The sequence below is a fragment of the Schistocerca gregaria genome, chromosome 3, assembly GCF_023897955.1.
Source record: "Schistocerca gregaria isolate iqSchGreg1 chromosome 3, iqSchGreg1.2, whole genome shotgun sequence".
Lineage (NCBI taxonomy): Eukaryota > Metazoa > Arthropoda > Insecta > Orthoptera > Acrididae > Schistocerca > Schistocerca gregaria.
Window position 1 is genome coordinate 753,908,848 of NC_064922.1, and position 15,273 is coordinate 753,924,120.

Genomic DNA, 15,273 nt, shown 5'->3' on the forward strand with positions numbered 1-15,273 from the left:
GTTTTGATGGGAATCTGTCTGTTTCTTCAATGAAATACTTAAAGGCCTGTTAAAATCGAATATGTTCTGAGTGGTGATAAGAAAAATGTAGTTCCTAGTGACGAAGGTCAATTTGACAGACTTTCTTTTTGTACCTATTGGATGGAATTTTTATATGCAAATTTAAACTCTGGAATTTAGTGTTATTTGGAAATTTATTTTCTACAGAGATTTTATAATTTTTTCAGAATGTAAAATTCAGTACTCTAACAGTCAGTTTTATGTATACTATTTAAAAGAACAACACAAAATTATGTGCTTTTGTGCAATAAATAGTAAAATGCTGCAAGCTTTGGTTAGTGCAATAAAATAAACTAGAAGCATTTAAACAACACACAAATAATTGTAAAAATAAATGTTATATAGCATAAATTAAAATTTTTAAATTATTTTTGCGTTAAATCTCAGTTTAAACATAGGGGTCCTAGAGAGTCCACCTCGTGGTATACGTTATAGACAAGTCACCTCACGGGTTAAGGGTTAACAAAATTTTTAAATTACATCTTTTCATTTACTGACCTCAAAAAACTTGGAAATTTTGTCCATCTACTATGATAAAGTAAATGCAAAAATATGAACATACAATTAGAATCATACCTGCAAAATCAGTGTGATTGTTAAATTATTTTGTTGATGTAATTAGTACATGGTCCAGTCACATTAATGCGACCACTGCATGTGTTCAACATCAATGTGCAATAACTGCTCACATGGTACATGGCAGAACTAGCAGTGGATAGTATAAAAGTGTGTTGGGGGCCATGGAAAACAGTGTAGTCATTGATGTAAAGTGTAAGGAAAGCGAGTTCATAATCGACTTTTGGGCCAAGAGTAGAAGCATTTATGAAATCGCTAAGTTTGTAAACTGTGTGCATGCCACCATGCTGAAAATATACCATGCATGGCCAAAACTAGTGTCAAAGCAACTGTGGTGCACCACACACCTACTGATGTCAGCTTTCTGGAAGGCGTAATGGATCAACACAATTATGCATCGATCCTTGGGGACCATGTCCACTCCTGCTTTTCCCTTGGCATATTGGCATTTACCAGCATAAAATGCAAAGTGTCACACAGCTTGCAGTGTATATGAAAAGTTTGAAAAGCATGAGGGTGAGTTTACTGTACTCCCCTGGCCGCCAAACTGTCCCGATTTAAACCCAATTGAGAATATTTGGGACCACCTAAAATGGGCTATTTACACCATGGTTGTTAAACTGCAGCTATCCATGGCTCTGTAGTTGGCATGGCTCCACATCCCTGTCAGTACCTTCCAGAACATCACTGCCGGTCTTCCTGCATGTGTCTCAACAATCTGCACTGCTAAAGGTGCTTATTCAGGCTTTTGACAGATCATTGTATTAATCTGACTGGATAATGTATTTTAGAATGATATTTAAAAATGTTTCCTCAAAAAATAATTTTTTTCCACAAGTATATTTGCAACTGCAGCATCTTTCTGACATAAGCTACTTTAGGTATGAAGACGTTTTCTATTGAAGACGTTTTCTATTGAAGACGTTTTCTATTGAAGACGTTTTCTATTGAAGACGTTTTCTATTGAAGACGTTTTCTATTGAAGACGTTTTCTATTGAAGACGTTTTCTATTGAAGACGTTTTCTATTGAAGACGTTTTCTATTGAAGACGTTTTCTATTGAAGACGTTTTCTATTGAAGACGTTTTCTATTGAAGACGTTTTCTATTGAAGACGTTTTCTATTGAAGACGTTTTCTATTGAAGACGTTTTCTATTGAAGACGTTTTCTATTGAAGACGTTTTCTATTGAAGACGTTTTCTATTGAAGACGTTTTCTATTGAAGACGTTTTCTATTGAAGACGTTTTCTATTGAAGACGTTTTCTATTGAAGACGTTTTCTATTGAAGACGTTTTCTATTGAAGACGTTTTCTATTGAAGACGTTTTCTATTGAAGACGTTTTCTATTGAAGACGTTTTCTATTGAAGACGTTTTCTATTGAAGACGTTTTCTATTGAAGACGTTTTCTATTGAAGACGTTTTCTATTGAAGACGTTTTCTATTGAAGACGTTTTCTATTGAAGACGTTTTCTATTGAAGACGTTTTCTATTGAAGACGTTTTCTATTGAAGACGTTTTCTATTGAAGACGTTTTCTATTGAAGACGTTTTCTATTGAAGACGTTTTCTATTGAAGACGTTTTCTATTGAAGACGTTTTCTATTGAAGACGTTTTCTATTGAAGACGTTTTCTATTGAAGACGTTTTCTATTGAAGACGTTTTCTATTGAAGACGTTTTCTATTGAAGACGTTTTCTATTGAAGACGTTTTCTATTGAAGACGTTTTCTATTGAAGACGTTTTCTATTGAAGACGTTTTCTATTGAAGACGTTTTCTATTGAAGACGTTTTCTATTGAAGACGTTTTCTATTGAAGACGTTTTCTATTGAAGACGTTTTCTATTGAAGACGTTTTCTATTGAAATACATGAAAATCTGTGCTGTACTGGGTCTCAAAACCAGGTTTCCTGCTTATCACAAGCATTTTCCTTGGATATCCCACCATTTTTCCAGGGCAGAGCTAAACTACCGTATGTTGCACTGTCTAACAATCCACTGCTTTCAACTTTGCTTAGATTTCTGCTACAGAGTTTCTGCAGTTTCGAATACATTTCATAAATTTAGTACAGCTGCAAGATTTTCACCTATGTCTTTATCTTCAGTCAGTTAAAAATAAGTATGACAAGCCTCAACAGACAAAATGATGATCATAGTACTAATGGTGAATAAATTTGTCTCCTTAAAACCTGATGGCAGGTTTTATGTCATCTCATTGTCTCTGCAGTGCTTGGATAGCCGAAGTGGTTAAAACAACTGCCCATGACAAGCAGGAAAATTTGGGTTAGAGTCCCAGTCCAGCAGAGATTTTCATGTCTGACCAGTAGGTAATATCTTTGTACATAATGTAGCTAATGTCCCAAAGATCCAGCAACTGTGAAACAATTTCATAAATTTAATACAAATGCAAGTTCATCACCTATGTCTTTTCCTCCAGACATTGTTAAAAATTTCTATATTTTGTGTTTATTTACTTTTGAAGGAGGAAAAAAAAGGGTCGGTTACCTTTTCCCCCGCTTCTTACTTGCTTGTTACTTGGATCTGACTGGAAATTCTAATATGTAATAAAACAAGTATTTTGCTGCCACATACTTAAGTTGTTCGCTTAGTTTATTTGCTGAATTTGGATGTATATTTCTATGTAGGAAAGTTGTCCATATTTTGTGTGATACTGAATATTTTGAAGTATTGCTTTATCATATGCATTATTCAACTTTTCTGGACGTGTGTCGTCATTCTTGAGTGAAAAAGAAATGCTTGGCTCTGAAATATAATAAAGAGCTACCAAACTTAAACTTAATCTTCACAGATGACCAAGTAATTATAACGAAGTTTACCCACAAACTGTATTTAATAAGGAATATGTGTGATTTTAAAACATCTTATGTAAAAATGAGAAACATGCATTACCTAAGAAGCAACTGGCACAAGAGAAAAAATTGTAAAAGCAGGCAACCCTGTGGAACTAGTCAATGTTTTTTAAATACCATGGTTAACATGTAAGTTTAGAGAATTCCAGTGAACAATGATTCTAAAATTAAATCATTCTTTAGCTTATATGGCATAGTTAAAAGAATCTTAGATGACAAAGCCGGTACTGAGCTGACAATCTGGGGAGACTTACCAGTCAGGATGAAAAAAGAAGTCTTTTCTTCACAACCCGTCTGAAAAGTCTCCCCTGACCCGAGGTTCTGGGTAACTTTTCTGGAGCTGTCCCTTCCCCTAAACCACTCAACTAAATTTGCTTCACCTCTCTTCCTTCCCCTTCAACTCCTCTGCCAGTAGAAGGGGATTCTGTCTCTGAAAGATTGTATACGTAAAACCTTTTGTTATGTGAGTGTTCTCCTGCCGCTGCGTGGTGAGTAGATCTTTTATCTGTCCAATTACACTATATTGTCAAAAACTGGTTATTTTTGTTGTTAGAATATAAATATAAATGTAGATGTAGGTGCTCACAGAAAATATAAATAAATCAATTTTCAGATTGTTGAAGATAGAACAGTCATAAACAACTAGTTTTTGGAACATTGTCCTTGAAAAAACACAACACTCAATAAAATTATTTTAAAATAATTTTAAAATTATTTCAATGAAATCATGAATAAGTTGTATATATTTCACATATCAAACCAGCATCAGACCATTTTTTTTATTCCTACCTGACACCAGGATCACACATACCTCTTCAGGCAGCCTGTTCCATGCCACTGGCTTCTACTGTCAACAGGGAGTAAAAATGGTCTGATGATGGTCTCGTATGTGAGACCAAAACTGCTCACCAAGTGAAATATATACAATGTACATGTGATCTAGACTATTTTCTTTAATTTTTTTAACTAAACAAGAATATAAATTGTGGTGGTGGTGATCTTTCTGCATCTTGATCTCAGCTCTCAACAAAGGTTTTTGTTTGAGCAATTTGTTTTTCTGTTAGTCCTCTCCCAATGAATGCTTTGGCATTTTAAAATAATGACTTTTAATTTATCACTTCATACTATTCTGTTCATGATATCTTACATTAGTGGTGTTAAAAATTCCTACTTTAGCTACCTGCATTAGTATCGACTTGCTTTCTTTCCCTGCCATTTCCTTTATCATTATTCCTGCCTTCATTTTGGAAAATTTCATATTGTATGTTCACCTATAGGTGTGCCTCACACCATGACCTCAACTTTCTGGAATAAGTGACATCATTTTTACTGTATATTACAATTACGATCTAACATATTTTACAATTTCTAGGTCTCAATTATTTTTTCAGTTTGTAATTTTAATTTGTACCGTTTACAGGTTTTATAATTTATTTTGGATATGGAATACGTAAAAGTGAAGAAGCAAAATACAGAAAAAGCAAGGAACTTGAAAATGTTCAACATCACGAAAGTAAATATAAAGTAAACCAAAAGCAAGCACCATTGGCATCGCAAATGCCAACATTTTCAACAATTTTTAAAAACAGAGCTTCCTATGATGTGAAACTCTAAATTTGTACCATTTTTATCGGAGTTTTTTTAATTGCTGGTGAATATCCATTGACTGTGACTACTTTCCATTGACTGTGACTACTTTAATTTCAAAACATTTAAAAACATTTGGGAAACAATGGCCACTTTTATTGAATATAATTGAAAGGCATTGAAAAGTTGCCATTCTTAAGGTAAAAAAGAGAAATGTATCTCACTGATACATCTCAAAGAAAATAATAGACAGTGAAGAAATTGATGTGTACAAAATTGTGTGTAGATTAGTCTCAAGTTTTTGTACTCTGTGAAAAGATATATTTTATTCAAACCCTAAAACAGTATTACTTATTTGTAAATAAATGTTTTGTTGGATAATAAACTTGACATTATTTCAAACGCTTATGAGCTTGTTGTGCTACCTTGTGGCAGAATTTGAGTCTGAATGTTCAGGAGATAATTCACTTTCATTGTGAAAATCATGTAATGTAAGTGGCTGATGTGATAATGATATTGTGATCTGCTTTATTGGAGAGAGAAGTGTGTTAAAGTTCTTTGCTCCTATGATCTACATTGTGTAAATATTTTGCTACCTGCTTTATGGTAAATGGAGACTTGAGTCTTTTCCATAACACTTACATGGTGGAAGAATTACAAAAACAAAATGAAACTACTAAAATGGTTGTACATACCTGGAACAGCCTTATGACCTGTGTAAATGGAATGCTGTTGAGGAGCCTCAACAGTAGTGCATTGGCATTATGAATCTCTAAATTGACAAGTATGTGTTACTATTTTATCTCAGTATCTAAGAAAATCTCAGATAAATGATGAGACAAGAAGACATTCAATATGTGGTGCTGGTACATGTACAGGACACAGTATCAAGACTGTGAAGTGCATGGGGAAGTGGACCATTCAAGAGCAAGGCAGTGAGAAAATTTCTGGCTTATAAAATAATAATTCCACAATTCTGAAACACCACTACTGGTATTACATTATATGCTTACATGATTAGGTGAAGTTTGCTGTGCAGAGAACTACTAAAAAGTATTTCCTCAAATGGAATTGTATTTATGAAAGACCAGTGACTTATCTGGCTGCAGTGGTAGCATAGAAACACCGAATGATGTGAAGGTGCATTTTAAGGTGTCCCTGTTCCCTTTACTTGTGTTTTTCAGTTGCAGTAAGTCTCCATTTAACTTCGGTTATTGTGATAATTACATATGTAATGGATAACATTTTGAGTAAAACTATGAAGCAGCAAGCATATTGGGACATTATGTGAATGGTAGGATTCCAAAATATGGTATTCTGATACCATATTTCATTACTGATGTCATCTTGTACGAATTGTTGAATTGAAAGAGCAAACATTAACTTCAGTATGATGTGTATAGTGCATCAGCAAACTTCATATACCATACTGTAGGAGGACAATGATGCACTATTTATTTACTATTGTTTTGGTATGCTTTATAAATTTCTTCATTTCAGACCTGTAGTTTCAAAAGTTTAAACTTGTATGATGATTCATAGTTAGCCCTGGGGTTGATACTAAAGTGAATTACCTTTGTTTCAATAATTGCATAATTTAAGTTTAACATGTAAAAACTTGTCTTGATGTGGGGCAGTAATGGCTTTCTTTTACATTATAATGAGCCTTTTGTAAATTACCTGGTATGGTTTTAAACCAATTGAGGATTATGATGCACACAGTTGTTTGTATATCCACAAGGAAGCATACAAAAGTAAGAAGATAAACATTGCTACTGGTTATTTGTTGGCTGTTTGGTTATTATGAATCTCAAAAAAAAGGAAAATACAAAAAGTGCAAGATACTAAAGCAACATTTTAAAGCTAGCGCCCCCCCCCCCCCTCTCTCTCTCTCTCTCTCTCTCTCTCTCTCTCTCTCTCTCTCTCTCTCTCTCTCTCATATCATATCACAGGAACTGAAAATTTAGGTGTATGTGGTTTCACGAGTTCAAATGGAAATTTATATTAGTGCCTCAGCAAAGTGGCTGAGTAGATTTTATGATTTTATTACCTCTATTAATTGTTATCCATATTTTCTTCTTTCACATCTAGTAGCACACACAATCTGACTGTACATACACACAGTAAATGGAAATATTTATTTATTCAGGCAAATAGAAAATTGTTCCAACCAGCATAAAGACAAAATGAATTATGAAAATTTGGCACCAGTCAAATGCCATTAGAAGAAAAGTATCCGTTTTTGAGTTGAGACTGCTTCTATATCCAAATTCATATCTGACTTACTCCAATTGTGAATCATTGGTATTGCAGCCAGAGGATAGTAAATTTTTCATTTTGTCAAGTGCATAATTTAACATTTCTATACATTTTACAATTGCCAATCTTGCACCACTTTGAAGTGTTAAGATCTGATTGAACATTTCTTCAGCTTTTTGTAACAGTACTACTTTACGTGCAGTGGTTAGCACACTGGACTCACATTCGGGATGACGACTGTTCACACTCATGTCCAGCCATTCTGATTTAGGTTTTCCGTGGTTTCCCTAAATCGCTGTAGGCAAATGCCAGGATAGTCCCTTTGAAAGGGCATGGCCAACTTCCTTCCCTAATCCAGTGAGACTGATGACCTTGATCTCTTCCCCCAAAAAACTGAACCCCCCAACCTCTACTTCTTTACATATAACTGCATCATCTGTGAGAAGGCTGAAATCACTGTTAATGTTGTCTGCTAGGTCATTAATGTATTACATGAACAAAAAGGGTTTCAGTACACTTTCTTGTGGCATGCCTGAAGTTTGCCAATGTGCTATCAATAAGTGTATGTGCACTAACTTTGGTACCACTGGAAAAATTTGCATATGACCACAGTTTCTTTGAATTTTCTGAGAGATCTTTTGATTTTTTTGCCACAGTAATCTATGAAGACTGCACACACAGCCCTCTTGACATCCAGATGTATTTCATTCATCACCTCTCTTTCTATGCTCTCTGATTTATTTTACATCTAATGTGCAGAAATTGTTTGTATAGAAGTTTCAGCTAGACTACTACGCTTAAAATGAATCAAAATTAAATGAAATTATACCCAGTATTGACTATTGTGTTCATAATTTATTAGTGAGAGTGAAGGACCTTGGAAACTTTACATTAACAAAAGAAAACAACAAAAACAATCAATTATTAACGAATTTATGTAATTGGGTAGGTAAAAAATTCACTCACCAAGTGGCAGCAGAACGTACACGTAAAAGACCGTTGTGATTGGCAATCTTTCAGAGACAGTGGCTCCTTCTTCCGGCAGAAGGATTTAAGGGGAAGGAAGAAGGGTGAAGGAAAAGTACTGTAGAGAGCTAGGAAAAGAGGTAGACTTTAGGAAAGTCACCCAGAACCACGGGTCAGGGGAGACTTATTGTATGGGATGAGGAGGAGAGAGTCTTTCCTTCTCATCCTGCATGGTAAGTCTCCCCTGACCCATGGTTCTTGGTGACTTTATCAAAGTCTACCCCTTTTCCTAGATCTCTTCAGGCCTTTTTCTTGACCCTTCTTTGTTCCCCCTTCAACTCATCTATCCAAAGAAGGAGCCACTGACTATGAAACCTTGCCAATCGCAACAGTCTTTCATGTGTGTGTTCTGCTTCTGTTTGGTGAGTAGATTTTTTATCCATCCCATTAAATAATTTTAACAAAAGAGAAGCAACTCTTAGAAACTAAAGTATCACTGTACTGCATAGTACTATTTGCTTGTAAGCCAGGTAAATGTAATCAGGTAAATTAGATGGGAAATTGCTTCTGTTGTAAAGAGAGAAAGAACTACAGTTTCTAGATCATAGTAAATAGCTGCTGTTTTACTATTTCTCATGCAATTTTATGATGGATAGTGCCACCTATGATGCAAATAATAAGAATTTCCATTCCTTGAATCTAGATGATCAAATAATTCATAATCAGGATGAGTAATGAAATTTTTTCTTTTGTATGGATGGGTGTTAACAGTTTATTGCTTTATGGTAGGTGGAACCTAATTGAAAGACCTTTGCACCAGGGTACATAAGTAAACTGGGAAGTAATCAGGTAAGTTCTTCAGCTGCACGCAAATATACCAAAATTGAGTTATAGACAATCTAAAACCTAAGACCAGCATTTCAAGGACTTTGTCTGATGTCATGATAGCAATAACAGTCTATCCAAATTTATACTGTTAAAAAATCAGAAATGATTCTTAAAGCTTACAGCAAAAACTTTCATTGCTGCAGTAATGAACATGTTCCAGTAGTTGCATTTACCCTATTGCATGTTAATGCTAACTGGGAAACAAATTATCAGTCCAATGAACATGTATGGCAAACACTGAATAAGTGATGGATGAATTCCAGGCTTTATGTAACCTCCTATGGTTATTTGTAGAATTTTTGTACGCTGCTTTCTTCAAGCTGTATTGAGAAAAGTAATTAACTCTGCATCTTTTGTGTACTCATGTTGAAATTTTCATGGTATGAAATTTTTCTGAAGCTTATCTGAACATTGATTGAATAATAAATGCCTCTTCAGGCAGACCAGGGACCACATGAATTAACATCTACTTCAATAGATGAGCTCCAAGATTAAATGATATCTCTATCTCAAGGTATTAAACACTTCAACAGTTTACTACTGATAAAATTTGTGCTACTTCAGAAGTTTACAACACACAGGTTGCATCAAGAAGGGAAGAGATAATGTTTCATACCCTGTAGCTATCACTCAGAGATAACAAATGGTCAGATAAACTAATTCATTTAACTAGTAAACATACTTCTTACAGAGTCTTGTTAGTTTGTGGTTTGGCATCAAGTCTGTTACTTGTTTCAACCTTGGTCATTACTATCTACAGGTAAGTGGCGTAGTGATATTTCTAAATAATTATGAAAATCACATATGTACCCATTACTCTGCTTATAACAGTTGCCATAAGTATTTTCCTCAACTTGTATTTGTTCAGTTATGGCCATTACTTACAACAAACTATTAGGAGACTACTACATTTTTTCAAAGAGCAACTGCTTAAATCTTTTGGATGCAGAATAATGAGAGTTAATCAAAGTGTAATAGCACCACCAAACATTCATGACAGTGAATCACTTAAGACCACTAAGTCCATTGTAAATTGCTTTAAATGCAGTGAAAGCAGAATAGACTGCATACAGCAAGATGATGTAAATGTAAGACAAATGAATGGAGCAAAGGCATTCGTGATGTCCCATGCTCAGAATTCTGAAGATATTTGCCATACTTCTACCATGATAAAACTTGCATGTTTTGATTACCTCAGTAAAGGCATTACTAACCATTGTTGACAGTAAAGTGGTTGTATGAAGTATATGTCATGATTGAGACCAGTTAAAACTGCCATGAAACAGAGCAACTAGAAACCACAAACAGGTAAAGCATTTTAAGAATTTAATGCAGGACATTCATGACAAATATTTTGCAGCACAGTGAAATAAGAAGCTCCAAACTGAAATCAACTAAAGGTAGAAGGAACTTGCAGCCACTGAGTTGCAGTAGATAAGCACAAATGAAAGCTTCCATCTCAAGATAAAGAAATAAGAATTTAATAAGTGAAATTACATGTATGTGTCACCCAGTTTTGTGAGGATAATGAGTAATATAAAATGGAAAAATGAACATCCTGGAGCAGTGATCCCATAATGAGAAGTTTTTTCAACATAATTGAGTCAAAGGCAAACTAAGCTGAGAAAACTAATAATTTGTGAGACACATTTGCTGGCCCTCATGAAGGTAAGTAGTAGCCATCAAAGTTCTCTCACCATTCTCCACCATAATGAAAAATCATGTGATGTGGCATCTGATTGGCACACAGTTAAATGGGACAGTATCTTGAAGGCCAGTGCTGGAACCTCTGCTGTTTTTTTATAAAATATGATACGCCTTCTAATCCAACAGATGACTCTAAAATATTTCTGTTTGCTGATTACTCTAGCTTGATAGAGATGGCTGTTAAGTGCAACATAGGAAATGTATCAAATAGTGCAGTTCAACACATTAAGTTCATCACTTGTAGAAAATAAATTGATGCTAAATGAGAGTATGACTCAATTTTTACAGATTCAAACACATAATGCAACTATAACTTATATTTTGACCAAGCAGGATGGGCAAAGGATTAGTGAGTGTGATCCATTCAAATTACTGGGTGTTCAGATAGATAACAACATGTCATGGAAAGCCCATGTTCAGGATCTTGTTCACACACTAAATGCTGCTATGTTTACCATTAGAACAGTATCTGCAATAAGTGGTAGTCCAGCATGAAAATTAGTCTGCTTTGTTCTATTTCCATTCACTTAAGACATCTACATCTACATCTACATCTACATCTACATGACTACTCTGCAATTCACATTTAAGTGCTTGGCAGAGGGTTCATTGAACCACAATCATACTATCTCGCTACCATTCCACTCCCTAACAGAGCGCAGGAAAAACTAACACCTAAACCTTTCTGTTCGAGCTCTGATTTCTTGTATTTTATTTTGATGGTCATTCCTACCTGTGTAGGTTGGGCTCAACAAAATATTTTCGCATTCCAAAGAGAAAGTTGGTGACTGAAATTTTGTAAAAAGATCTCGATGCGACGAAAAACGTCTTTGCTGTAATGACTTCCATCTCAATTCGCGTATCATATCTGCCACACTCTCTCCCCTATTACATGATAATATAAAACGAGCTGACATTTTTTTGCACCCTTTCGATGTCCTCCGTCAATCCCACCTGGTAAGGATCCCACACTGCGCAGCAATATTCTAACTGAGGATGAACGAGTGTAGGGTAAGCTGTCTCTTTAGTGGACTTGTTGCATCTTCTAAGTGTCCTGCCAATGAAACACAACCTGTAGCTCTCCTTCCCCACAAAATTATCTATGTGGTCTTTCCAACTGAAGTTGTTCGTAATTTTAATACCCAGGTACTTAGTTGAATTGACAGCCTTGAGAATTGTACTATTTATCGAGTAATCGAATTCCAATGGATTTCTTTTGGAACTCATGTGGATCACCTCACGCTTTTCGTTATTTAGCGTCAACTGCCACCTGTCACACCATACAGCAATCTTTTCTAAATCGCTTTGCAACTGATACTGGTCTTCGGATGACCTTACTAGACGGTAAATTACAGCATCATCTGCGAACAACCTAAGAGAACTGCTCAGATTGTCACCCAGGTCATTTATATAGATCAGGAACAGCAGAGGTCCCAGGACGCTTCCCTGGGGAACACCTGATATCACTTCAGTTTTACTCAATGATTTGCCATCTATTACTATGTATAGCATTATATTCTGGGGTAATCCTTCACATTTGCCAATGGGTATTTTTGGCTCGGAAATGGGCAATTTGAGAAATATGTGATGTAAGTTTGCAAACCTCTTGTTGATCCCTCTTAAAGTCTCAGAATTCTGACATTGGTTCCGACATTGGCCTCTCAATATTTATTTTCTTTAATTTTGTTGTTATTAACAATATGAGCTTATCTCATAGAACTGTAAGTTTTCACTCAGTTAAAACTAGACATGAATCCAGTCTGCATTGGGATTACATTTCCTCGATTCTTGTGCAGAAAAGTGTGCACTATTCTGCTGGTGCATTTTCAGGAAGCTACAATAAGAATTAAAAAAATATTATCAGCGATTTTCACATTTTCGAGGCTGAACTGTAGAACTTCCTCATAGTTCATCTTAGCCTGTCATGAGTTACTGAAAGGAAAAAGAAGCTAATTCATGTATTAAATTGGCGATTGTGCTAATATACATGCACAGCTTGTTATCTGTTTTATTTTATTTTACAAGTTATTACTGTTCTGATATTATTTTATATATTGACACATTCCATGACCATGGAAATTTGCTCCTCAATTTAGTCCTATGTAACTAGAGGTGTAAAATAAAATTTTATTAATACATCCCTTGTGTTCTGTAAATTTCATCATGAAAGAGATCTTTCAGGAATGCTGAACAATTCAAGTTACACATTAAAACGCAGAAGCAGCTACGGTACCATTATTTGTGTAAATGGTATTAACAATCATTTAAATTATTTCTAATCTACTCAGACTTTTAATTATGTGATTATTTTTTCTCTCATTACATTACACGTATATTAGTAACAAAGTAGCTACTTCGAAAAAAGCCACTGATTTACCTTTTACTCTACTTAGCTGCTGTTTTTATGTAGTAGTTCATATTAGTTATTTAACCAGTTTTATTACTATTAATATCTTTCAGTGAAAAATTTCAAACCCGTTTAAACCAACATTAGTGTTAACCAAAACTAAAAGTCTTAATACAAATGAACACTTTGTCTTGAACAGAAACTTAAATAGCTTTTATAACCTCCTCTAGCAACATTTCTTTCCTACAGTCTGTAGAGAGTATCATAAGGGTTGGATATTACCTTGAGAGCTGAAGTCTGGTGTTACTTTTACCTCTTTCCACAACTGATCAAGTGGTGATGGTAATAATGACCAAACCACATCTTGTTCCAAAACATCTTGCACATCGGCAATGGAGGTTAATGAGGTGTTCATGTTGGTAAGAGAAGTCAAGTAACATATTTAAGTGTGAAAACTGTAAGAACAGCTGCAAACTGGTCTGTACAGTGCATCAATTTTATTTTGCAACTATGTACTGTTCTCTCAACAAATGCAATAGGCACACAGTCTCTGTAGGCTATGGCTCTCAACACATGCTGCTTGGAGTTGACCATGAATTTTCTTATAGGTACGTTTTAGTAATTGCCATGCTGCTGGTTTTACTGCAATCTCAAATAATATCATTGCAGAATATCTTCATTAGTAAAATATCTTTTTGTGCCATTCATACTAGCATTTATCTCTTCCACTAGATCATCAAGATGAGCTGCATTGGGATCAAATGTAAGAGGAAGTATTGTGAACACCAATAAATTTTCCTAGCGGACCTAGATAACACTTTGAGTGCAACACTAGCCCCAGTTTGTGCTGCAGTTTCCATGTAATCTCACTGCATGAATGTTGCAGGGGCTTACACTACACTTGCATTTGGAAGGAATAGGATTCTATCTACACTCCTCTATCATGATTCTATTTCCTGTGGATTCGTGAATCTCTTGAGGTGAATGCTAGGCTTGTCTAAAATATCATGAACATTTTTCTGCTTCACCCTTGTCCAATCCAAACTCATATGTCATCTCTAATGACCTCATTGCCAACAACTCATTAAGCTTCAATCTTTCTCACCTCGGTAACATTTGCTCACCTGATTTCAGGGTGCAGGAATACATCAGTATGCTATTATGGCCTGGAACCAGGACAATGAAAATGTGAAATTTCCTCAAACCAATGACCCTAAAATTGATACACAGGTGTAACTTACCATCCAAAGTGTTAGCCAATTCTTTGGATGGACATCTCCCAACTGCACTGCCATAATAAAATGTCAATGAAATACAGTAGACTTAAGCATGTGACTGCTATCCTTGTTTGGTCTTCCCAGTGTTGGATGCCAAGGAGTGGGTAGGTTCCAAGCCAGGGAGAAAAATAATGAGATGCACACTTAATGTTGAATGAACTTTATTTACTGCGCTTGAACAACAGCAAGTGCAGAACACAATGCAAAGCAAGTCCTTGAGAGATGCTGGTTAAGTATTCACAATAACAGGGAGCTACACAGGCAGAACTGAACTGACAGACAGACTAAACTCAAGTTTGGTGCAGCGTCCTTTAAGCTGGCTCTGTGGTGACGGGCAGAGGAGGGTGTGTCTAGAGCCAGCCACAAATTGGTGACAGTCACATTGGTTGTTGTCAACTTCTAGGTGTGGACTGATGCAGTATGTTATGACAGCACATGATACATAAATCCTGGTATGTATACATTTACTGACCCAGTACAATATTTGATAAAACATCTACTCTTTGGCCATATCAAATGTAGTTATCATATACTCAATGTTTTCAAGTTCAATATAAGGATTTTACTTTATCCATAGCAATGCACTGTGAATACTAATACTAATAATTACATGTCTTAAGACAGTTGTGTGAAACTGACTCACTCCAAGTAATTAAGAAATATTGCAGGTATGATCCAGGGAATGCCCAAAAACCAACTTCATCTTCCATCAATCCCCCATGCAAATATCTTTCTACA

General features: G+C 35.3%; 2 protein-coding genes across 4 annotated transcripts in view; both read left to right on the forward strand.

Moving 5' to 3' along the window:
- Window positions 1–5,499, forward strand: part of LOC126353927 (cationic amino acid transporter 3) — a 356,276-nt gene extending 350,777 nt beyond the window's left edge. For all 3 annotated transcript variants that reach the window (XM_050003182.1, XM_050003183.1, XM_050003185.1), the window contains one exon: window positions 4,925–5,499. In XM_050003182.1, the coding sequence (XP_049859139.1) occupies window positions 4,925–5,118 (194 nt within the window). In that variant the 3' untranslated portion in view covers window positions 5,119–5,499. The remainder of the gene's footprint in view (window positions 1–4,924) is intronic.
- A 4,366-nt stretch (window positions 5,500–9,865) lies between these two features.
- Window positions 9,866–15,273, forward strand: part of LOC126353931 (high affinity cationic amino acid transporter 1-like) — a 139,568-nt gene continuing 134,160 nt past the window's right edge. The window contains exon 1 of the mRNA XM_050003192.1: window positions 9,866–9,964. The gene's annotated coding sequence lies outside the window, so the exon portion shown is untranslated. The remainder of the gene's footprint in view (window positions 9,965–15,273) is intronic.